At 35.4% G+C, this 26,855-nt stretch overlaps 1 protein-coding gene across 1 annotated transcript in view; it reads right to left on the bottom strand.

Moving 5' to 3' along the window:
* The window catches only part of PCNX4 (pecanex 4), a 44,777-nt gene that overhangs the window by 13,776 nt on the left and 4,146 nt on the right, over positions 1 to 26,855 (bottom strand). Inside the window, exons 2-10 of the mRNA XM_029238689.1 lie at positions 20,095 to 20,839; positions 14,704 to 14,883; positions 14,100 to 14,614; positions 13,750 to 13,850; positions 13,502 to 13,624; positions 8,887 to 9,247; positions 6,239 to 6,342; positions 2,163 to 3,187; positions 1,611 to 1,797 (exon numbers count right to left, since the gene is read on the bottom strand). Coding sequence (XP_029094522.1) covers positions 1,611 to 1,797; positions 2,163 to 3,187; positions 6,239 to 6,342; positions 8,887 to 9,247; positions 13,502 to 13,624; positions 13,750 to 13,850; positions 14,100 to 14,614; positions 14,704 to 14,883; positions 20,095 to 20,783 — 3,285 coding nt within the window. The 5' untranslated portion in view covers positions 20,784 to 20,839. The remainder of the gene's footprint in view (positions 1 to 1,610; positions 1,798 to 2,162; positions 3,188 to 6,238; positions 6,343 to 8,886; positions 9,248 to 13,501; positions 13,625 to 13,749; positions 13,851 to 14,099; positions 14,615 to 14,703; positions 14,884 to 20,094; positions 20,840 to 26,855) is intronic.

Below are 26,855 nucleotides of genomic sequence, written 5' to 3'. Positions count from 1 at the left end.
CAATTGTGAAGTCTTTGATATTGCTCCTCAGGGAATGCAGCCTTGTGAGTGCCCACAGTTATGATGGGATGGCAGTGGTTTTGGCAAGGTTCTCTTTATTAAATGCTCACACCCAGCTGGTTGCTCTACATTTTCAACAATGACCTGGGACCTAAATTGCTCTAGAGTGATCCAATTAAATTTGGGCTCCTTTGAAAGAACAGTTTTGGAGGTCAGTGTTTGAGATTTGTTTTGACCCCAGGAGGGCTCTTCTCCACTGTTTCTTTCCCTGGTTCTCTCTGTTAATCTACCTGGCCTGCAGTTCAGCTGAGACCTCTAATGATTTTACCAATTGCCTCTAGTAACTTTCACCACCACCTCCACTGTTTTTTGCGGAACATCTTAAGCTTCAGTGTGTCCACACTATGTGCAAATGAAGTCACTTCCTTTGGTAAGAGATCTAGAGCTTTTTTTTTTTTTAATGGTCTGCTTCTCCCAGTGGGCAGAATCTCTGAGCCAGAGCGCTGGAACTGGGGTGTAAGATAATGACGCACTTCTGAGTAACACCTATGCTTCAGGACATGTGTTTGGTAGAGGGGGAGCAGTAAACTCAGGTCTTCTTGGCTTGCCACTCCCACTGTGGAACATACATAGACAAGAGGAATCAGGCCCCGCTATTGTCAGTGACACCAGGCCCAGGTAAAGCCTCCATCCAACAAGTTAGGGGTGGCCACAAGGGAGTTCCAACCTCTTGATTACACATGCCCAGAACCAAGCCTCACAATAGGCAGGTGGGAGTGAGATGAGAAATGCTGAAGTCCTTCCTATTCTGGGAAAACAGTCCTCCAACTGGGAGGGGAGAGGGAGCCCTGTGTTCTTGGCCATACCAGTCTGAGTGGAGTTTCTGTCTTGCTGAGCTGGGAGGCAATGGGTCTTGGTTCAAATGATGTAGTCTCTAACTGTTCTTAGGTTTCAGAAGATTTTCTTTAATAAATGTTTATTTGCTATATGCCCTTAGGACCATTTCTAAGACTTTAAATGGTTGTTTTTAAAAAATAACTTTCATCATTTTCATTGGGAAGCACATGTGCAGTTACACCACATGTGGAACCCACAATAAGCTCATAACACTGAATCTTTCATATTGTGCACACTCAATGACATTTTAAATGCAATAGGAACAAGTAATAAATCTTAAAAAAGGCATTCCTTATTTAGAGTCTCTGAATTTTCACAAGTCAGACTTGCTTACAAATTACAAATTTTTCTTCTAGGATTCAAATCCAAAGTAATAATTCATACACTTGAATTTGCCATATAAATACAACCCATTTAGTCAAATATGCTATAGCAAATTACATTTACTTGACTATCTTATAGCTCAGTTACTGCATAATAGCTACACAACATTCTTTATTGGCTCCTATTAGCTTTGCCAAAGTAAATAATCAGTCATTCTAGGACTGGATTATGTTGGCCATAAAGTCATGATTACAAATACCTTAATACTATAATTAATATATTTATACCTAGAATGTTATCTCTATCACTTAGGTTAGATACTTTATAACTGATTTCTATTCTTTAAGGTTAATATACGAAAATGTTTAAGAACACATTTTTAACCTTACCATATTAGGATCATACCCCAGAGAAAACAAGTATGGTTTTTCTTGTAAAATTGCTTCCTTCCACTTTTCATCAGATACCAAACCAATGTACCAGTCACTTTCATATTCTTCAAGGCAGTTAGTCAGCTCTTTAAAGTCTTCTATTGGACCTAAACTCGCTTTATCAATCATTAGTTTCAGAGTATACCTAAAAAATGGAGAAACAAAGAATTTTAGAATTTTTAAAATCAACTTTATAGATGAAATAGATTTTTAAAGACACTGAACTGAAATCATACATATTTTAGAAAAAAAGATCTGGGAGAAATGATAAGAGTTAAAGCAAAACAATCCAGTAAGCCATACAAAAAATAGGTTCTCCACATAAACAAAAACAAAGTACAAATTTAAGTGTGCTCCCGATATAATCAGAGTACATACCAAGCATTTTTCATTTTTTGGAAAGTGATTATTTTTTAAAATTAGAAATGAAAGAGCATCTCCTTCTAGGTTATAAAAAAATCAACATTTTTTGGCCAATGTTACAACTTGTATGTAATCAAAATGAATTACCTGAAAGCTTTTAGGGCTAGTTGGAACAGTTCTGGCTTTTCTGTGAGCCAATCCAAGGCAAGAGACCAAGGGAAAACACCACTGTAGACTCTCAATATATGACCAGGACTAGGAATCATATTGTCTACTCCAAACAAACTAAAATAACAAGTCATTACTGCATGAACATAAAAGTCTTTTAAAACTCTGTCCTTTGCAATTTCTTCCACTACATTTGAGGCATTTTCTTCTGAATGAAAACATTCCAACTGCCTTAAAACAAAGTGGTACCAGTCTTCTGGAAATAATGAGCTCATCTCCTTCACTTTGGAATTAGGCAAACAATTAGATATCCACTCTTCAGGTAAGCTTAACAAGTGAGAATGAGGACAACTGAACTCCATGAGAGGGATGTATGCCACGGCTTCTTGTTTCCCTTTGTCAGTAGCAGGGTATCCCAATGCAACTGCTTGGTAAAGACTATTTTCAGTAACTGTGCCTGTAGAATGTTTACCAACCCTCTGTGATTCCACTGATCCTGGAATAGGCAAATTTATACCTGGCAAAACTTTTTCTTCTTTTCCTTTTTTGATAGTTGGCTCTTCACCAAAAACATCATCAGACCAGTCATCCAAATTTTCTGAATTTAAACTATCTGTGTCTTCTGGGGATTCGGTTTGTGGTGAAGTATTCAAAGGAGGAAGGATTATTAGAGATGCTTTCCCTTTATTTTCAGTTTTGTGAACATTTTCCTGCATGTTGGACCTTCTGGAACAGTACTGAAGAAGTATCCACACAAGTACTTTAACAAGGTCACCTTTAAATTCTTTTAAGTTGTCATGGGAATCAATTATGCCAGACAGGACATTCCTGGCATCAGAATAGAGTTTCACAGGCAAAACAGTACAGGGTGTCAAGACATTTCCAAAGTGTTCATTAATGGAACATACTCTTGCATATTCTTCTTGTTCAAAGGCACCTTCAAAAACTTCGTCAACTCTTCGAGCTTCAGCAGTATGACAGGATGTCTCTTGCAATTCTAACCCCTAAAGAGGAAATAAGAAAATACTTGAGTTTATGATCACTTATTACACAGAGAAAAGTAACTAGTTTTGTAAATACTCATGGATTGGATTCTCAAAATAAAAATATGTAAAATGTAAAAAAAGTCTTTAACCCAAGAGCTACACCTTAATTCAAACTTAATGACACAATATATTTGATGTTGGATACAGATATGAAAAATAATGCTATATTTTTAAAGAAATTTTAGAAATTCCACTGGAAATTAGCAAAACAATTTTAATGAGTATGACCATAATTTTAAGACTGTACATCAAGGTTGAATCACACTTGTTAAAAACTTTTAAAAATTATACATATTTGAGGGGGGAGCAAAATTGGAACTACACAATATGCACATTAGCTTTGTATCCTTTCCAGCCTACTTTATATGAGAGCAGTATTCTACTATATGGATATGCCATAATTTATCTAACTATTCCTTTGTTCCAGTTAAAAAATTATAATAACGTAATAATAATACAGATTTATGTATTTGATTATTATCTATCTCCTCCAACTACAATATAAACTCCACAGAGCAGCTCTCTTTTGGTTACTACTGTATCCTCAGTGCCTAAACTAGTACTTGGCACACAATAAGGGATGCAACAAATATATGCTGAAAGAATGAATATTATGAATATGTCCTTATATAAATTTTAAACCCATTTTGATTACTTCGCTAGAAGGAATCACTTGAAGAGGATACCTCAGGTCACTGTTTACTATTATTATTAATTATTGCTTATTTATTTATACATCTTTACAAAACTACCAGTGATTTTAATAAAAGGCAATGCTGTTAGGTTGTATTATGATTCAGGGAAAGAACACGGAATGTGATAACAGAATCTGCTTTTAAATCATGGCTCTGCCAGATGCTAGTACACAATCTTGAGTAGGTCACTTACCCCCCAAGATTCCTTTTGCTTCTCTTTCAAAGAAAAATAACCCTGGCACATAGGGTTGTGAAGAGAAAGCAAGTAATGAAAGTGCCTTGTCAAATTTAAAGTGTTATATAAATGTTAGTAGATGGTGTATCTAAGCAAGCTTGTGTCCGGAAAAATGAAAAAGAAAGAAAAAAAGACTGCCACCTAAAAGTATATCTTTATATCATATATTTCATGCAGCATAAAAGATCAATAAAAGGACCCACATTATTAGGTATTATAAAACTGTACCATTAAAAAAATAGAACTAAATTAAGCAATGAAAATGTCCTCCATATTCTGCATGATTTTTTGCCTTCTCCTACTTATACATGTTAGACTAGAGCAGTAGTTCTCAAACTTTAGGTGAGTCAGAATCACTGGAAGGCTTGTTAAAACACAGACTGCTGGGCACCCCCCCCCCAGAGTTTCTGATTCAGTAGGTCTGGGGTGAGGCCTAAGAATTTCCATTTCTAAAAAGTTCCCAGGACATGTTAAAATTACTAATCTGGAGAACTGCATTTTGAGAACCACTGGACTAAAGGAACAGCTTTTTAGTCACCAGCAATTTTATCCAATCCACATTAAGACAAAAAAATTCATTCATTCACTACTCATTCAACAAATATTTATTAAGGGCCTACTATGTGCCAGGCTCTGTTCCAGGGGCTCAGGATATATTCTCCAAATAAAAACAGAGATCCTTGCTCTTGCAACATTTATATTAGAGAGTGGAGGAACACAGGTAATCAACAAGAAAATTAATAAGTAAATTACATAGTTTGCTAGAAGGTGTAAGTGTTATGAAAATAGAGAAAAAGTAAAGCAAGCAAGGAGGATTGGAAGTGCAGGCAGGAATGGGAGTGGGTATTCAATTTTAAATAGGATGCCCACAGTAGACCTCATTGGGAAGGTGACATTTGAGCAAAGCCTTAAAGGTGGTGATGGAGTTAGCTGTGTGGCTGTCTGAGGAAGAGTGCTCCAGGCAGAGGGAACAGCCAGTATGCCGGAGTAGGGTGAGATGGTTAAGGAGCAGATGAGACCAAATAGGGAGCCTGACCCTCTAGGGCCTTGGCTTTTACTCTGAACAAAAGAAGATATTCACTGTAGGATTTTGAGTAGGGAAGTGACATGATCTGACTTAGATTTTAAAGATCATTCTGGTTGATAATAGGCTGTAGGGGGCCAGAGGCAGAAGCGGAGAGACCAATTAGGAAGTGATTGCAGCTATCCAGGAAAGAAATGAAGGTGGCTGAAAGTAGGGTGGTGAGAAGTGGTGGGATACAGGATATGACTTAAAGGCAGAGCCAACAGGATTTCTTGTTGGATTGGATATGCGGTATAGAAGTAAACAAGGAGTCAAATATCACTGGACTAGAGCCCAAATGTTTTTGATCTGAGCCACTAGAGGATGGAGTTGTCAGCAAGGACTGGGGCAGTCTGATATTAACAGGTCAAGGAAAGAGAAGGAACCATCAAAGGAGACTGTCAAGGATTAATCCATGAAACAAGTGAAGAGATGAACTCTGTCAAATTCTGCTGACAGGTCAAGAACGGGTCTGAGAATCAATCCTTGGATTTAGCAATGCCACAGCCACTGGAGACCTTGACAACAGCGGTTTTTACTAGAGTAATAGGTAATAGGGTCAAAAACCTAGAGTAAGTTGAAGAGAAAAATGCAAGAAATGAAATTGGAGACATGATTATAAGTGACTCTAATAAGGCATTTTGCTCTGAAAGGAGAAAAACAGTATTAGCAGGTAAGGGCAGTGGGGTCAAAAGAAGTTTTTTATATTAAGTTGAGAATGCTTATATGATATAGGAGCAAAGAAAATATTACTGAGTCACCTTTTTGAGATGCTCAACTAGATAGGGATAAAAAGAATAAGACTGGATAAAAAAGGGGCAAGTGTATTTTGTTACTATGCTCTATCATACAGTCAACACTAGTCTATCAATATGTGCATATTGAAATACACTTTAACAATCCTAAGTGTTTTCACAAGCAAAAAAATACTCTTCCAAAGTGAGCTGTTAATTCTTTGATGTGTGCATAACAAAATTTTTACACATGTACTAGAGAGGTTTCAAATGCACATTGACCTTAATGTTAATACAGCAATAAGTATAGCCACATTCTAGAATCATTATCCATATTAAACGATCCTGAAAACGGCCCAAGTAATGAGACCCAGGTAAGAGGAGACCTAAAACAAATTAGAAAAAAAAAGTAAGTAATTGTTAAAGCTTGTTTTATTTTGCCACATGAATCTTTAAAATTAATAACACACTTGGAACTAATTAATAATTCTTTCTACCCTCTTCTTAGGTCAAGAATACAAACAACTATCCATTGCATATCAGGAGGCATTAAATTAAGCTCTTTACAGGAACAGTTGGAAGAGAAAATCTACAGGTGATAATTTATAAGAATTAAGAATATATCTTCCAGAAAAACAACAAATTAGAACCTGTTATGTAAAACCCTAAATACATATTAAAAATATTAGGAAAATATATTAAATATATAAAAGCCAACTTCACATTAATGATTTAAAACATTTTGGACATTTTTATATACATGCCTATAAATTTGTGGTGTTAAAAATTTACATAAAATGCTATCTACCACACTGTACAAATACTCTTAAAACTTAGTTTTTCTCTCAACATTGTCTCTGAGACATTATATATCGACTACAAAGCTCCTTCACTGTAACTATACTGAGAATTCATTGTACAAATATAGCTGAATTTAAATATTCATTTCCCTGATAACATTTCAGATGTTTTCCAATTTTTCACTATTATAAATAATGCTGTATAAATTATCTTTGTACAATGTATTACGTAGAAAGAGTTAACATAGCAGAAATAACTGCTGTCTGTTGAAAGGCCTGCTTACAAAGTTGGCCCTTGGCTGGAAACTGGGAACTTGTATTTCAAAAGAGCTCTCACCACGCTACCTGATAAACAGTCCCACATTGTGCCTGAACTGTCTGTGCAAAGAATACAGTTTATACTGAGCACTTGCTTTCCTTTTGGGAGTCTGAAATTTTGGTATTTGGTAGGCAGCGGGTGCCTACATGACCAGCCCTCAATATAAGCCTTAGGCATTGAGTCTCAAATAAGCTTCCCCAGTAGTCAACATATCACACATACTGTCACAACAAGGCGATGGGGAATTAAGCACGTTCTGTGTAACTCCACTGGGAAAGGATGCCTGGAAGCTTTCACCCAGTCTCTCACCCCATGTGACTTTTCCTCTGCTGTATTTGTTCTGCATCCTTTTACTATACTAAATCTTAGCTATGAGCACAACTATATGCTGTCCTATGTGTCCCCCTAGAAAATCATCAAATTTGGGAATGGTCTTGGGGACCCTCAAGACACACGTCCAAGAGTTTCTCTAGAATTGCAATCACTGGATCATGGAATCTAAAACTGGAATTCCTAGGCCATGGGATATGTAAATCTTTACTACAGACTATTAAGTTTACTCTTCAAGGTAGCTGTATGAATTTACACATTCCCTTTCAACAGGGTTTGAGAGTTCCTGTTCCCAACTCCCTAGCCAATACTTGTTAATGTCAGACTTTTTTTATATTTTTGTCAATCAGATGTGTGTGAAATGTTACCTCACTGTTTTCTGTTTTTCTCCCAGGAAATACTTTACAACACACTTACTGGTTGAATATAATTGATTTGATAATAACGTATAATTTCTACCTTATTACTAAGGTATTTATTATTTCAGATGTGAGTTTAACGTTACAGGCATTTTAAAAAGTGGCATTGCACTATATAATAAAAATTAATTGGAACTGTATGAAAGTATTAAAAGTGTAGAATATTTCCTATAACGAAAATGATTATTCATAAAAAATTTGTATTACAAAAATAAAATTTTTCCTAAATTATCTCACATAATAGATAATTAGAAAAATTCAACCCAAATAAACATTTCATTAAAATTCTAATTTTAAATTGCTACTCTCTGCCAGGGGAGTCAGTCTGCTAGGAAGTCACTGGACATACCTAAAACAAGTTCAGGGGCTAAAGCATACAGTAGGAGACAACACATTATTGTCATCGGCTTGTACTTTATCTAAAACCAACCTTGAGAAGTACAATATAGCTGAATTTACAGTTAGTGTATGATGAAATTATAAAATTATCACAAAATTATAATATTAGCTCATTCTCATCAAAAATCTTGCTAATATTCGTACAGCACTTCATTTTGGGAGGTTACTGATCACTGACCAAAGCTTTTATGTTACCTTACCCTCTAACCTTGTCAGGCAAGTTGCTAGACATTAATAAGATACAAGCAGACTCCTTTAAGTTCTTCAATCTGATATTTATATAATGCTAGTTTTCACTCTTTATGGGCCTAAGCTGTTACATCTACTTGACATGAACTCATTAAAATTCATGAAAATTTTGGGATAAGGTGTTTTCATGTTTCATAGGGGGACTATAACTTGATTTTAGTCAAGAAAATGTTTTTTAAAAATTGTCAAATCACCTAAATGAAATTTTCACTTCATATTTTTATTTTATAACTTTATTTCCCTCAAAATAACGAGTAGGAGATATACTTCCTCATATTTAGTCTTTCTGCCTGCACATCAAAGTATTAGAATCTGTATAACAGCTGGATCAAAAGACTGTTTTTCTGTGTGTTCATTTTTTTTGTACTTTAAATACATTTGTGAGGATTTCTTAAGCACAACCCATTTACTTACCTAAACTTCCAGCTGCCATTGCAGACTGCAGGGCAGTGTTCAAACTCGGGACCATCTGGTAGTAGTACACTGTATCTGCACACACACAGGCTGTGGTACCCACAACTCCTGGCCAACTCTGAACAGGTCGAGGAAACCCCACCAAGAACAAAGGAAGGGTGAAGAGGGGCAGTAAGGGAGAAGAGAGTAGTGCAGAAAAAACTATGAAGACCAACACAAATGGAGAGAAGACAATGTTGAGTACACATAAAGTGGTGGTTGATTTTCTACGTTTTTTCTCTGTCCATGACGCCAAGAGTACGGTCACAGCAAACTGCAATTTAGAGATGAATTGAATCAGACGATCACGCATAATACCAACCTGCAGAGACATAAAAATGAAGTTTTTATTCTTAAATCCCTTTCATAAATTTTCAAGATCATATAAGAAAAACAGTATAATTTTATTACTGCTCCAATATTTTTGAGAAAATAGCCCTTACATGAGATCCTTTGTTATAATTTTCTCCAATCTCACAATTAATAAATGAGACTACATTTTTAAGTTTCAGCTCTCTTAAAAAAAAAAGTAGTACTAAAGAGAACACTGTGCTATGTCTATCTTAAGGTTGATTAAGCTTTGCATTACATGCTTGTTAAGTCATGAGAACTAGCAGTAGTAAACAGTTAAGCAACTATCCTTAATTTATCCTTATTTTAGAGAATATTTTACAGATTAAAAAACAGACATCATGCCATAAGACAAACCTCAATAGTCTGAAATCATACTAAGTGTATTCATACGAATCATGGAAAGTATGTTCTTCAATCAAAACTGAATTAAATCAACAATAGAAAGAAATCTGGAAATTAAAAGACAAATTCCTAAATAACCAACAGGTCAAAGAAGAAATCACAAGATAAACAAGAAAACATTTTCAGATGAATGAAACACACACCAAAACTTGTGATACAGCAAACCCAGTCCTCAGAGGGAAATTTATAGCTACAAATGAAAGAGCAGAAAGATCTTAAACCAATAACCTAATCTTCCACCTTAGGAAACTAGAAAACAAAGAGCAACTAAATCTCAAGCAGAGGTAAGGAAATAATAAAGATTGGAGTGGAAATTAATAAAACAGAGAATAGAAAAATAATAGAGAAAAATCAATGAAACCAAAAGCTGTTTTTTTGAGATCAGCAAAACTGACAAACCTTTAGCCAGACTGACCAAGAAAAATACATAGAAGACTCAAATTACTAAAATCAGGAAGGAAAGAGGTAACATTGCCAGCAATCTTACAGAACAAAATAAAAAGAATTATAAGAGAATATTATGAACAACGATATGCCAATAAATTAGATCACTTAGATGAAACTGACAACTTCCTAGAAAAAGACATAAATTACTGAAACCAACTCAAGAAGAAATAGAAAATCTGAATATACCTATAACAAGTAGAGAAACTGAATTAACAATTTAAAAGCTACCCAAAGAGAAAAGCTGAGGCCCAGATGGCTTCCATACTACAAAATACTACATAGTACAGAATATTTTAAGATACATACTGAATACTAGAAACATTCAAGATTATTGATATGAAATTCCCAACTCATTCTATGAGGTCACTGCTATTCTGATATCTAAACGAAAGATACGAAAAGAAAGCCACAAATATATACATCAGACAAAAATTCTCAACAAAACACTAGCCAACTGAATCCTGCAACATAAAGACAAGACTATACACCAAGACTGAGTGAGATTTATTACAGGAATGCAAGATTGGTTTAACAACTGAAAATCAATATATTACACCACGTTAGTAGATTAAAAAACCAAAACCACATGACTATTTCAATCAACAGAGAAGAGGCAAAATCCAACACCCTCCAGGATAAAAAAGTTTAACTAGGAATAGAAGCAGGAATGGTAAAAGACAGACATCAACTTAATGAAGAAAGACTGAATGCTTTCCTCATTAAGATATCCACTCTTACCTCTTCTATTCAACATTATACTGGACGTTCTAGCCAGGGCAATTGGGTAAGAAAAAGAAATGAAAGACATCCAGATTGGAAAGGAATGGAAAGGAAGAAGTAAAACTATCTTTACTATATCTAATTTGCAGATGACATGATCTCATATACAGAATATCCTAAGAAATCCACTAAAAATCTATTAGAAACAAAAAAACATTTCAGTGAGGTTTCAGGATATAAGATTAACATTAACTAATCAATTGCAGTTTATACTTGAGCAATAAACAACCCAAAAAATTAAGAAAACAATCTACTTATAATATCATCAAAAAGAATAAAATACTTAGGAATAATATTTAATAAAACTGTAAGACTTGTACACTGAGAACTACAAAACAATGTTGACATAAAGAAGATATGAATAAACATGAAGACATGTCATGTAGATGAATGGGAAGAATTAACATTTCTAAGACAGCAACGAAGCCAAATCTAGCCTCTGTATCCCGACACTGAATTGAATCTCGGAGACAAGAGTTTTGGGTGAAGTAGAATAGTTTTATTGCTTTGCCAGACAAAGGGGGCCACAACGGGTTAATGTGTTCAAAACTGTGTGTCCCAAACCTGGGGGTGGCGGTGGTGGAGGTGGGGTGAGGAGTTTTATAGTCAAGGGGAGCAGGGTTGCTGGTAAGGATCAGGGTGCCTTGCTGCATTCCTTCAATCCAAAGATTATCTGGCATCAGGTGATGATGGGCAAACTGTGACCTTCTCTGGAATGAAGAGTGCTTCTTCAAGTAGTTAACACCTTCCATTTGGTGGGGGTTTTAGTTCTGCAGAAGAGCTCAAAGTTATTGTTATGTGTATCCCTTGAGCGGGAACCAGGACCCTGCTCCTAAGGCTGCACTATTGTTTCTTGACTGCTCCTCACTTGTCTCTCCATCCTCTCCCTTCCCCGATTAGCAACTGTTTGAACCTGCCCTTTGGAACTCAGGGAAGGGGACACAGAAAGGTTTTTGTGCCCAGGAGCCCCACAGGGTCCTGCTCAGTTTCAGCAATATTCCCCAAATATTATCTACAGATCTAAGGCAATCCCTATCAAAGTCTCAGATGCCTTTTTGAAAAACTTGAAAAGCCAAAACCAATATTTCTATGGTAACACAAAGGTACCAGAATAGTCTAAACAATCTTGAAAAAGAACAACAAAGTCATAACATTCACACTTCCCAATTTTAAAACCTACTACAAAGCTACTGTAATCAAGACAGTGTAGTACTGGCATAAGGATAGACATATAGATGAATGGAAAAAAGAATAAGAGCCCAGAAATAAACCCTTACATTTGTTTGATTTCTGGCAGGGTGCCAAGAAAAGTCATTGAGGGAAGAATAGCTTTTTCAATAAATTATGCTGAAACCATTGTACATCCATATACAAAAGAATGGATTTGGAATCCTACCTAATAACATATACAAAAATTAACTCCGAGTAAATCATAGACCCAAATGTAAGAGCTAAAACTATAAAACTCTTAGAAGAAAACATAGCAAATCTTTACGATCTTGAATAGGCAGTGTTTATTAGATATGACACCAAAAATACAAGCAACAAAAGAAAAAAATAGATAGATTGAATTTCATCAAAATTAAAACTTTTTTGCTTCAAGGGACATTATCAAGAAAGCTAAAGACAACCTACAGAACGGGAGAAAAATTTTGCTTGTCATATATCTGTCAAGGAACTTGTATCCAGAATATATAAAGAACTCTTAAACTTAACAGTAAGAAGTCAAGTAGCCCAGGTAAAAATGGGCAAAGAAGTTGAACAGACATTTCCCCAAAAACATACACATAGGGCCAATAAACATATGTAAAGATGAATCATTAGTATTCAGAGAAATGCAGTATCAAAATCATGAAAAGACCCATGACAATGCTATAATGAAAAAGTCAGACAACAACTGTCGGTGAGAATGTAGAGAAATTAGAATCCTCATGCACTGCTGGTGAGAATGTAAAATGGTGCAATCACTTTGGAAAAATGTTTGGCAATACCTTGAAGTGTTAAGACATAAAGTTCGTGTGTAACTGAAATTCCAGTCCTAGGTAAACATACCTGACAGAAACGAACTCACATGTCCATATAAAAACTTGTACTTGAATGTTCATAGCAGCATTAGTCATAATAGTCAAAAAGTGGCGACAACCTAAATATCTATCATTTAATGAATGAATCAACTAAATGTGATATATCCATACAATGGAATATTTTTCAGCAATAAAAAAGAATAAAATACTGATACATGCTACAACATGGATGAATCTTGAAAACATTAAGAGAAAGAAGCCAGATGCAAAAGACAACATACTGTATAATCATATTCGTGTGAAATGTCCAGAATTGGCAAATCCTTAGAGACAGAAAGTAGATTAATGGTTGCTGGGGCTGGAGTAGGGAGTAGATGAGATGGAGAGCAGAATGGAAATGACTATTAATGTGTATGAGGTTTCTTTTTGGGATGTTGTAAATATTCTAAAATTAGATTGTGGTGATGGCTGCAAAGTTCTGAATATACACCGCAGAACTTTACACTTTAAGTGAATGATTTTATGGTATATGAAATACATCTCATTAAAGCTGTTAAAAATATATTTACCAGTAAGAGTCTGATTCCTGTATCCAGATTTCGGTTCCACCATATGTCTGTATTGGAGATCAACAAGTGCACTGATGATACAATGACTGTCTCCAATAAAGCATTTTCTGTATTCTGCCATACCTGCAGTACACAAATTTACCACTTTATTAGGCAGAATTTGGTAATCTAAGTAAACTGTTAGAGTAAACAAAATCATAATTAAATTTGGGAATAGGAAAATACTATTAAGTGCATATTAGCATTACCATTCTAAAAGCTCTTGTGAATCCAATGGAGACAGACACAGAGTGGAGTCCTTGTAAGGAACTGTCCAATGAAAGAAATGCTATCATAGCAAAAGGTGACACTAAGGCAAACAAGAAAAGAGACAAATTTAATGAAGGCAAAATAACCCCTTCTACCATATTTTATTTTGGCCTATGAGTATTTTTATGAGCACATTTAAGCAATGAGCTAAAAAAAACCAATAAATAAACCAAAACATAAAAGAATAAACACTTGTATGCAGTATAACATTATACAAATACAGAAATTCCATAATATTTTTGTACACTTCCTAGATAAAACACAAGTTTATTAATATTTGTCTTCCTACCTAGATTTATCAAAATCCGTCTGACAACACCAATCTTCATGAGCTTTGTTTGCTTCTCTAGGAATAAAGTCACAGTCTGCACATGCTTTGGATAGATAGGGTTCCGGAAAATTCCAAATATATAGACACTCTGAATTTCTTTAAGTATCCATAGTATTATAAATAATATCATCAAAATATAGCCAACAATAGCCTGGGGACTGTTTTTGGAATTCTGTGAGAAACCAGCAAAGTGATGCAACAAACCAGTTTCTAAGAGAGCCAAGACTAATACAATGCTGTAGAAAAGGTATTCCTTCCAAGCAAACTGTTTTTCCAAACCGTTGGGTAAAGCCTTAGATTTGGTTCCAACTCTGTGTCCGGTCACACTGTGTTTGAAGCCAAAAACAATCTCACTTAGGTTAAGACTCAGTAAGAATCCAAGTCCAGTCATGAAAAGAACCACACCAACAGTGCTGGGAATGAAATATGATGTTACAGCTGTTCCAGTAGAAATGATGAACATTATTAACAACCTGCAGAGGGGAAAAAAAAGATCTGCTTGAAAAGAAAAAATGTTCTTTGAGAATAAATTACATATCACTTTAATATTTAAAATAATTACCGTAGGTGGGTTGACATAGATGAGCCTCCAAGGCCAAACTCTAAAACCTGCTCCATTGCCCATAAGAAAAGTGCATCAGGTGGGGGTAGGGTCCCGAGTGCCCACAGAAAGGGTAAAAATATAAACAAGATGTGTAAAATCTGATTAATTTGTTCTAGAACTGGTATATTTACCATAAACCTACAATAAAAAGAAAATATTTAAATCATACAAAACAATAAATAGAAGATCTTTAAAGGAAAAACAAAACACATACACCTCCCTCTATACCCCACCTCTGCCCTGAAACAAAAGAATATTTACAGGAAGGTCCTAATCCCAAATTGCAAAAGATCAAAAACATAAATTGTGACCACTGTCCTTCCTCTATACCAGCAAGTACTCAATTATATACAAGTTTAGTACAGGACGAAAATATTTCTCCCTTAAATCTTTAAATTACATTGGCTGCAATTCCACCAGTGATTCTATAGAGTTTAAAAATTTTTAATTTAAAATTGCAAGCAACCCTGGGAAAGCCAAAGCCTTCCTGCTGTTCATATCTTAGTAGCTAGCAAAGAGAGTAAGCTCTTCTCTTTTTCGTACTCTCTCCTGTACTGTCTTGCTCCCAGGTCCTGGAATTTGAAATCAGTATATTTAAAATCAGAGGTCAGCAACGTTAGGTTATGAACATGTCTCTGGGTTAGCTTGGGAATTTAACAAACATATAATATTGTTTCTATTTTGTATAAACAGTGGTATGGATTTGAGAACACAAACTTGTACAACACAGTCTCATAAATTAGTGAAGGCTTCTATCTTAACTGGAGGAACTGGTTTTTGGTACAGCACTTACCAGTTAAACGTAACATTATCAAATTGTTTCAAATAATTTAACAAAAACTTTAAAGCACAGAGGAATAAACATTATCAATATGTTACTAAGTTTTTGGAATAAGGTTAGCCAAACACCTTGCCTGGAAGCTAACAACGCTGTAGTACTTATGGAGTTCCAAAGACAACTTTCAAAAGAGAAAACTAAATCTCAAAACTTATAGCATAATAACTGTACTTGAATATCTGAGCTGCTAGGAATCAAAGTCAAGGAGAAAGCCAACTAACATTTATACACTTAAGTGTATGTTAATAGCCGAGAAGCAAATGCATAGCAACTATGATTATAATAATGGTATAATGTGCTTCCTTACACAGATATCAGGACGATGCCAGCTAATGCACTCTGCTTCATAATGTATGTCCTTCAAATTTTTATAAGCAGAGAGAATTAACGAACACAAGGTTAACAATGTGATGCTAAATTAGAGGATACTTTCTGTAGTGTAGTTTTAAAAAAAATTCATTTCATTCTGAGAAGAAAACACTCCAGTAACAAAAAAGAAAATCAAACCACACACAATAAGCCACAGGAAGGTCAAGGAAAACATGTAGATTTGTACAGTTTTTTTGTTTTGTTTTGTTTTTTTAAAGACAACACTTCTCTTGCTAACATATTCAAGGAAAGGATAATTTGTGTAAAAATAATGTATACTTAGGAAATATGTTATCCAAGTTCTATTTTACCCCCCCAATCTCTTTTTGTTCTTAAGTAAACAAGCAATAGTACAGAAAAGTGTTTATACACAAAGATAGCACAATATAAGAATACATAATGGAAATAACCAAACATTGTGATTACTTTCCTGTGTGTATGACTCAGGATGATCGAACAGATGATTACTGTGGTTCTTTTATAACAGAAAAATGTTTAAATCCTAAAATTTCTGATAACATTACAGTAATTTTCTAGAGCAAAAAAATCTAAGCCCACAAGAAAAAACTGTTTTTCTAATAACCATAAAAATATTTCAAATTCTGTACACTCACTAAGATCCACATGCCCAGAAAAAGATGTTCCTAATATGTAGTGGCTAAGATGATATAAACATGCATCATTCATTCAAACAGTTCCTGAGAGTCTATGAACTAAGCACTGAAGGCTTCACACTTGTCTTTGATAAAAATGCATAGAAAAAGTCATTTAAAATTATTAATATACAACTGTACTAGGCAGACTAAAGAATGCAGGAAGAGAAAAGATCACTACACTGTAGGGCTTGTCTCTTCAACTTTCACATTCTCTGAAAGAATATTAAGATACAACTTGACATATCTGACAACTCTCCAAATTCGAATAGAGTACACATTTTATACAGTATTTATATGCAGTATCACACCTACTACTGCATAAAGAACATCTTATTATTTTGTTAATAAGAAGATAAAATTTTTCTAAAATTGAAATGGGAGGTAATTTTTCTATATAAACTTCATATTTTCTTTAAAAATAGGTTCGAGGACTGCCTCTTTTATAGTTGAAAAAATCTTTTTATAATCATTAAACTGTAAACATTAAAACTGTATATTAAATCCAACTTGAATATAGTAAAAAAAACATTTTATGCTCTTTTATTGAGAAATGAAAAATGAGTAGTCAAGGTAACCAAATTATAAATTAACTGAGATTTTTAAAAAGATTAAAAGAACCTAGGGCATCATTTAAATGCAAAGATGTTTTATAGCAGGTAATTTCTGATATCAGAAATGGCACAGTGAGATAGTAACTCAATAATTTATATTCTGAAAATAAGAATGTTATAAATAAATCTTTCAAAAGGGGTCAAATGTATACATATACATTTAAACTCAATTTTATTGCTAATTTTTCAAAATCAAGTTTTTAATTGTAATATATTTTATAGTTAGTAAATGGTTGTGGTACTAAGAAATCAATTACAATAGAATTTCCATAAATTAACTCTCCTCTTACAATATTTGATTAGGTGAAGAACTACAAGGGTATAGTGTTCTTTGGTCCATAAATGTAGCACAATTAGAAGAGGTTAAGAGTTAAGGAATAGCAGAAATCTAAGAATCGGTCAGTTTCAGTACACAAACTGGCTATATATTTTTAAATGCCGTCTCCTTTTGGGCTACCATAACAAAGTACCATAGACTAGGTGGCTCAAACAATAGAAATTTATTTCTCACAATCTGAGATCAGGGTGCCATTACGATTGGGTTCAGATGAGAACTCTCTTCCTGGCTTGCAGAGAGCCAACTTCTCACTGTATTCTCACATAGTGGAGAAAGAGAGAGAGATGGAACTCTCTGGTGTCTCTTCTTATAAGGGCACCAATTCCATCAGGAACTAGGGCCACGCTGATGACGTAATTACCTCCCAAAGACCCTCTCAAAATATCACCACATTGGGGGTTACGGCTTCAACAGAAAAATTTTGAAGAGACACACACATTCAGCCCGTAACATTCCACCCTGATCTCCCAAATTCATGTTCTTCTTACATGCAAAATCCATTCATTCCTTCCCAACAGCCACAAAATTCTTAACTCATTCCAGCATCAACTCTAAAGTCCATCCTGAGGCAAAATCCTCTCCAGCTGTGAACCTGTGAAACCAGAAATGCTTTGTGCTTCCAAAACACAGTGGTGGGGCCGGCAAAGGACGGACATTCCCATTCCAAAAGGGAGAAACAGGAAAGAAGGGGTGATAGGTCCCCAAAAAAGTCCAACATCTGGCAAGGCAAATTCCATTAGATTTTAAGGTTGTAGAATAATCCTCTTTTGTTTCATACTCTGCCCTCCAGGCCCCCAGGGCAGCAACATCACCCAAAAAGTTCTAGGTGAGGGTACCACGCCAAGAGCTCTGCAGGGTAGTACCAGCCCCAAGGCTTCCAGAAGAGGCTTTCTAGCTTGTTGAAACCTGATAATCTCTGAATCACTTTTCGGATCATTTGGTGCTTAAGAAAAGCACCATGTTCACCATCAAATAGCTCTAATATCCCTGTCCTGTCAAATTTAATAACTTTAATAGCCTTCATCCATTACATCTTTAGTTCAAACTGGAAGTGTTTCTGCTCTTATGATCCCAGAAACTCTTCACTGAGCGACAGTCCAGCCACACCCCTGGTGTTCCCTTCAGAACATGCTTTCTCATTTTTTGCAATATGGATAGACTGAAAATTTCCCAAATCTTCAAGTTCTGGTTCCATTTTGTTTAGCAATTGCTTCTTCATCTCTCTCCTTTTATATTTTACTATAAGCAGTCAGGAGAAATCAAGCTGTTCATTCAACACTTTGCTTAGAAATCTCCTCGGCTATATATCCAAATGTATCACTCTCAATTTCTACCTTTCACAAAATATTAGAAAATGATTCAGCTAAGTTCTTTGCCACTTTATAACTAGGATCGCCCTCTCCTCCAGTTTCCAATAACATGCTCTCACTGCTGTCTTGAGACTTCACCAGAATTACCTTTAATGTCCACATTTCTAGCACACACTTCAAAACTCTTCCAGCCTCTACCCATTACCCAATTCCAAAGCCACTTCTACACTTTTAGGTATTTGTTATGGGAGCACCCATCTTCTTGGTATCAAAATCTTAGCCAGCTCATAATCAAATACCATAGTCGGGTGACTTAAACAACAGAAATTTATTTCTCACAGACCTGGAGTCTGGAAGTCTGAGATTAGAGTGCCACCATGATCAGGGTATGGTGAAAACTCTCTTTCTGGCTTGAAGACAGCTGCCTTCTCGTTTCATCTTCATATGTTGGAGGGAGAAATCAGGCTCTTTAGTGTGTCTTCCTATAAGGGTACTAATCCCATCATAGCAGGGCCCCACCCTCATTATCCTAATTAGCTCCCAAAGACCCCATCTCCAAATATCACCACATTGGGGGTTAAGGATTTAATATATGAATGGGGGTGGTACAAACAGTCCATAAAGCGGTGCCTGTACATTTCTACCTGTGATAGAGAAAGCTGCACTCTATAGGAACAGAGAAAGAAATGTCAGATTTAGAAAAGGCAAGCAAAAGAAGTCATCAAATAATTTTGTTTAAAATTGCTATTTTCTATTTTTCTTCCATAGCAAATTGATTTAAAAAAATCAATATTCTATATAATTACTATAACAAAATTAAATAAGTTATTCTATTCATCTTAAATCCACTCAATCTGTGCATTAACATTTATGTGTATAAATTCTCTATTTTCCCTTCACAGGAAAGTTCCATCTCATTTCACAGGTTTCACCCAGGTTATCTTACAGATTCATAGCTCCTTATTTAATGTAAAACACAGGATTGAAATTTTGCTTATTTATCTTATCTTATAAAGGGTTTTCTTTTTACTCTTCAACAAGATTTAATTACTGCTTTAGGATGAATGTTTAACAAAGATTAGTCCTATGAGATTATTCATCAAAACAACCTATCACCCAATGGTTTGGTGACTTTTAATTCATAGATTCTTTTCTTTTAATACTAAGGAGAGTGCTCTTACTATGTATGCTTAAAAATAAGGTTATAAAGTATTTGATAGCTTATTACCTGTGTGCAAGATCTATAGAAACAAAGAAAAAAATATAAAGAGGTCTCATAAGAGGAGTGATTTCATAAGTATCCTGGGTTTGGAAAGTTGCAGTCTCTGTAGCTGTGTTTACAATTAATGAATATTCTCCTATACACAATGTCATCCATCCAAAGAAAAATAGTAGAACAGTGCCTCCTGCACTGCTATACAGCAGGGTTATTCTATTCGGAAGCAAATACCATGTTCCAAGACCACACACTAAGCCAGCAAGAACAGAATGAAAAACGGTATTGGCTGTATGTTTTTTGCCAGGAATTAGAAATTTGATGGTCTCAGCACCAGCACAACTTGTAAATTCATGTTCATCTTCCTCTGCTAAGATATCTGTGGTCAGCATTCTTTCCACTGTCACCCATCTGCTTCTGGCGTATAAACTTGTGAACTGGATGACAAATGCAGTGAAAAGCATTAGTCCACCTGAAAGTGCTGCTGTATAATAGTCTTCCAGGATGCCTAACTGGTACAAAAGTGTTCCTATTCCACCCAAAACCCATGGCATCAAAAAAAGGATAATCTGATTAACATATATGTAAGGAGGGGCACAATAGCCTAAATTGAGTCGAGGGCCTCCAAGAACAGTCTGTGGAAAGCGCTTCAGAAAGAAGTCCTGTTTGTAATCATTCAGCAGAGGCACATCTGGACTCATCCTTCTGACTCAGGATTATTCTGAAAGTCACATCCTTTTCTGTAACACAGCGGTCTCTAAGAAAAAGAAAAAAAAACTATTTGAAAATATCATACTTAAAACATGAGGGAGAAAAATCCCATATTTCCATTAGTTAGTTCCCTAGTGCAGGATTTGTAACTTCACTTCTCTAGCTCCTTCCCATTGCCTGACACATACTTGGCACAAAACAAATAGTTGCTAAGTACTTTTTTTTTAATTTGGAAAAAAGTCATATTCACTATTAATTTACCTGGAACTTAGATAAACTTGGAATTTCAGATTTTGAGGTCAAAGGAAAGTTCAAAAAGCCAGTACTCTCAACTCAAATCTACTAGTGGTTTAACCGATCATTTCCCTGAGTGCTTCTGTTGTTTGTTTCTTAACTTTTCTATTACAAGGGTGAGCAAAATTTTTCTATAAAGGGTCAAATAGTAAATATTTTTCTGTTACAATGACTCAACCCAGCTGTTGTTGCAGAAAAGCAGCCATAGATAAGTGGATATTAGTAGCTGTCTTCCAATATAACTTTACAGTATTTATATACAAACAGGCTATGGGCCAGATTAGCCTGTGGGCCATAGTTTGCCAACCCCTGCTCTATAAAATAAGGATATTCTCTATAATTCCTTTGAATTGAAATGGAAATAGAAGTGGAAAATAGAAATACTAAGTGTTAGTCACATCACTTAACAATTATAGTAAACTTTTCTGATAATTCAAAAAGTCAAACCCTGCTAAAATAGTAGCATTTCAATAAAAAGCCACTGGCAGCTCAACATGCAGTAGGAAGGACAATGAACTGGAAACCAAAGGACTCCAAGAGTCAGATTACATGCTTATTATTAAGCATATTATTACTATGTTACCACACGCAAACCACTTCATGCCTCAATTTTTAGTCTCTCTTTCTCTTGTCAGTTTCCAAAAATCTACCAGAACTAGCAAAACATGAAATAATAAAAGGACCCATATATGCTTTAGTCTAGATTATTTTCATTTAAGGGCCATAAAAAACTAAGAATCAAATAATATGGATTCTGTTCTCTTCAACTTTCCCTCTTCCTGTTTCTGAAAAACAGTTGCCTGTTAACAAGATCAGCTAGTAAAGCATTACCTCAGGGGTCATATACTAGGTTAGAAATGAAAAATTAAGTTTAAAGCCATCTTCATAAGGACAGACATATAGACCAATAGAATAGAATAAAGCGTCCAGAAATAAATCCTCACATATACATTCAAATATTTGACAAGGTTGCCAAGATCATTCAATGAGGAAAGAACAGTCTGCAAAAAATGGTGCTGGGAAAACTGGGTGTCCACATGCAAAAGGATGAAGTTAGATCCTTACCTAACACCATATACAAAAGGTAACTCAAAATGGATCAAGAGCTTTAAAGTATAAGACCTAAAACAACAACACTCTTAAAAGAAAACATAGGACAAAGCTTCTGATATTGGATTTGGCAATGATTTCCTGGGTATGACACCAAAGGTACAGGTAACAAAAGAAATAGACAAAATGGACTTCACAAAAATTAAATCATGTGCATCAAAAGACACTATCAACAGAGTCAAAAGACAATTAACAGAATGGGAGAAAAAAATAAGTTGTGAATATCCAGGATATATAAAGACCTCCTAAAACTCAACAACAGAAACACAAACAATCTAATTCAAAAACTGGCAAAGAACTTGAACACACATTTCTCTAAAGAAGATGTATAAATGGCAATAAGTACATGAAAAGACGCTCAACATCACTAATCATTAAGGAAATGCAAATCAAAATATAATGAGATAACACTTCATGTTCATTAGGATAGCTACTATCAAAAAAAAAAAAAACCCAGAAAATAAGTGTTGCCAAGGATGTGGAAAAATTGGAACCCTGTGCACTGATGGTAGGAAGGTAAAACGGTACAGTTGCTGTGGAAAACAGTATGGTAGTTCCTCAAAACATTAAAAATTGAATTACCATATGATCTAAGAATTCCACTTCTTGATATATACTACAAAGAATTGAAAGCAGGGTATCAAAGAAATAATCTGTATACTCACGTTTACAGCAGCATTATTCACAATAATTAAAAGGTGGAAGCAAACCAAGTGTTCATCAAAGGATGAATAAATAAGCAAAATTTAGTATATACAATGGAATATTATTCACCCTTAAAAAGGAAGGAAATCCTGCAAATTGCTATATCATGGGTGAAACTTTAGGACATTATGCATAGTGAAATAAGCCAGTCACCATAAGACAAATACTGTATAAATCTACAAGGTACTTAGAGTAGTCAAAATCACAGACAGAAAGCAGAATAGTGGTTGCCATGGGCTGAGGGGAGAGGAGAATGGGTCGTTACTGTTTAACTGGTATAGAGTTTTACAAGATGAAAAGAATCACTGGGAGAGACAGTGATGATGCCTGCACAACAATGTGAATGCACTGAGTATCACTGAACTGTACACTTAGAAATGGTCAAGATGGTAAATTTTATGTTCTGTGTGTTTTACCACACACAAAAAATTTAAAGCCATCTTAAAGTAACCTTTCTTCCTATCAGTTTAAAAGAGTCTTTCTGCAAGTCACTTCTACCCAACCAACATCAGCCATGGAGGGAGCTTTTGGGTATCACAAAAGGTTTTTTGGTCATCACTAAGAATTACTACCTTAGAGCACCTCTTGCTATATTTTTGGGAAATTCTTTATACTGTAAATGTTTATCGTCTTATATCTTCCAGCTACTAGCCTTAGCTCTATATAGAAAGTCATAGCTTTTACTCACATGACAGCCCTGCAAGTACTCACAAAATAACAGAATCACAGGGCCAGATGGAACCTTAATGGTTGATCGTTTAACCTCAGGAAATGAAAAGATTGCCTCCCTCCCCTCTGAATGAGCATATCTCCTGTACCGATGTCAGTGATGTCAGTGTATTGTACTGATATGCTTGTTCAGTACAAGCCATAGGTAAGTAAGGACATGCTCCTATGAGTGTGGGTAAAGATTCTGATTTCAATTACCTATGGATGATACTATCAGACAGGTAATCGAGCTTGGATGGCTGGCCTGAGCATTTTGAAGAATCTAGATGTACCTGAAATTTCCCCAGGGAGTTAGGTAAAAGCTGACCCCTCCTTCTCCACTGAGGCAAGTGAGGAACAAGGTGAGATGGCTCGCTGGGAAAGGAAGCCAGAAATCGAAGATATCTTATAAACTAGATTATCTAGCTGCATGTTACTACCCATATTCATTAACCTTTTAGTACTTCTGAGTCTTTTGTAAATTTAGTTTAAATGTTCACCCATTTGATGGAATACTCTGTGATTATATTCCAAACAGTGGAATATTCTCAAGATCTACTGTTGATTTGGAAACATGGAAAGATGCCCACAATATACTGCAAAGTACAATAAACACACTGATGATCCCATTTGTATTAGAAAAAAAAAGTACACACACTTGTCCGTATACATGGTTATTCGGTGTGTATAAGTGTGAAAAATTTCAAAAGTCATACTCACTAGGCTGTGTTTGTGTGTATTTTACATATAACATTTTGACACCTCTTTAAAGTACCAAATATCCTCTAGAACTCTCAACCTATGCCCTGTAAACACATCCTGTGGCCTTCTGGGTGCCTATGCTCATACCCTTTCCTTTGCCCAGGATGTCTTCTCCTTCCTTCCATAATTACTAATCTTAGTCAACTTTCAAGATTTAGTCTAATCCATACTGAAAATTTTGCAGAGCACTTAGACCAAACTATGCCTCTCTCCTATCTGTGTATCAAAAACATTGCTTGTTCATAGTACTCATCTTGTAACATGTATCAACAGAGGGCATTTCTTGTATTGTTCACCTCTTTACATGTTATCTTTTCAAATGTTTTTCTTTTCTCTGCTATTATTTGTGGGTAAGGGCCAAATCTTGAGATACTTCTGATTCTCCATAATATTTAGTAAAATACTGTACCTTGGCACAGAAAGGCATGTATTTAGTACATTACTGGCATAACTTAAGTAAGATGATTAAAGTTGGACAACATTAAATATTGTTGTTAAAAGGGAAGTTGGATGTTATTTACTGTTTTTGAAAACTTCTTCCAGCATATCCTGCCCCATTCAAAACAGTAAACCCATAAACTCTTTATTCCCAGTTTTTAAATGTTTGGAAAGTATCTTCATTTATTTTTCTTATGGACTAAATAATGGCGTCTAATGATAGTACTATTGGCTCAGAGAAGATTTTGCCTAGAGCAGTATAGTATCCCAGTAATACTGGAGCAGGATGGGCCTGAGGGAGTAACATGGCTGGGTTTCTCCCATGGAGAAGGAAATGGCTAGAGGATTTTAACATGTGAGAAGTCCAATTTTAATTTGCTCCTTGTCTTATGCTACACTTTAATCTCCTTCATTACCAGGAAGGAGCAACTAGTTCTTACTGGGAGAGAAAAACAGGAAGAACGGCAGACACAAGAGGCAAAATAAGGCAGGAGCGATAATAAAGTGAGGGCGACGAAAAAGTATGAAGGGTATAAGTTCCCTCAAGAAGCCTTAGGAGAATGGGGGAGGATACTGGGATGGCAATTTATTTTAATGGAACATAAAAAGAAAGGCTGAAGGATACAGGATTGTTTGCCCTACAGAATGTTTTTTGAAAAGGTGTCTGTGGTCAAAGAAGTTTGAGAAACTATATACCAGACTGCAATCTTGAAGAGTCACAATGGATATCAGCATACTAAAGACTCTGAGACATCTTCAAGTTAAAAAAAATACCACTGCAAATCTGCTTAAAATATGTCATTTGAGATTTCCAAACTTATTTGTCCTTGGAACCCATTTTTCCCTTGATATCTAATAACAGATCATGTGTGCAGTGTTTTATGGAAACTGCTTTCAGAAATATCGGCCTGGGCTTCAATCACAACCTTAAAGATTTAGGTAGGTGAAGTAGAGTTAAAAAGATATACCAGTTAAGGAGGAATGTCATGAACAAAGGTACACAAGAAAAAAAATTATGGAAATTTGATAGTAAGTACATCAGGTTGTTTTTTCTAGTATTTTAAGGATAAAAGAGGATTACATGACAGATATTGTAAATTCATTTAGGCAAAAATTATGATAAATTGGTACTGTTTGACTTAAACTTTAATTACAGTTCCTGGAATACTTCAAAAATATTTTATTTGTATGAAATGACAGTTACATTTCTATAGAGAGATCTTCTAAGTCCTAATCTGGATTAGTAGCGTGAAAAAATAAAATCAGAATAATTAAAACTAACTCCCTGGGGCTTCCCTGGTGGCGCAGTGGTTGAGAGTCTGCCTGCCGATGCAGGGGACACAGGTTCCTGCCCTGGTCCGGGAAGATCCCGCATGCCGCGGAGCGGCTGGGTCTGTGAGCCATGGCCGCTGAGCCTGCGCGTCCGGAGCCTGTGCTCCACAACGGGAGAGGCCACAGCAGTGAGAGGCCCGCGTACCACAAAAAAAAAAAAAAAAAACTAACTCCCTGAATGAGAATTTGGCATATGCTCTGAAAGACTGTTAAAGACAGATTGATGCATTTATATGGCTGCTACCTCCAACATGTTAAAATGAAAAATGGCTCAAGGCTTAGGGAAAAAATTTTTTAAGCTGTGAAAAGAGAACTTAAGGGATAAAGGTGGCATCACAATAATCATTTAGGCCATATGCTTTCTTCATATGCTACTCTGAAAGCAGGACAACAAAATAGCCATAGAAATGTTACTTTTTTTGGAATTTGAGCCACATTTCTTACCCATTATCCAAAAGGGTAGGAAACAGAGATCAATTTAGCAATGACCTAGAAAGGAGTACTTAGTTACCAAAACTTTAACTCAGTAACCATGCAATATATCAGACTGAAAATCCCTTAAAACAAAGAAAGAGATAACAAAAAGTGGCAGTTTTGGGGGATTATACTGAATTTATAGTTCTCTAAATTTGGCAAAAAGAATTCCTAGAAATAGAAGTTTTAGCAATTGCCTGATTTTGGTTAGCAAAGGTTACTTTTTTTTTTTTAATCTA

The sequence above is a fragment of the Monodon monoceros genome, unplaced genomic scaffold (assembly GCF_005190385.1).
Source record: "Monodon monoceros isolate NGI ecotype Baffin Bay Population unplaced genomic scaffold, NGI_Narwhal_1 Super_Scaffold_21, whole genome shotgun sequence".
Classification (NCBI taxonomy): domain Eukaryota; kingdom Metazoa; phylum Chordata; class Mammalia; order Artiodactyla; family Monodontidae; genus Monodon; species Monodon monoceros.
This window is presented reverse-complemented; position numbering and strand designations above follow the sequence as displayed.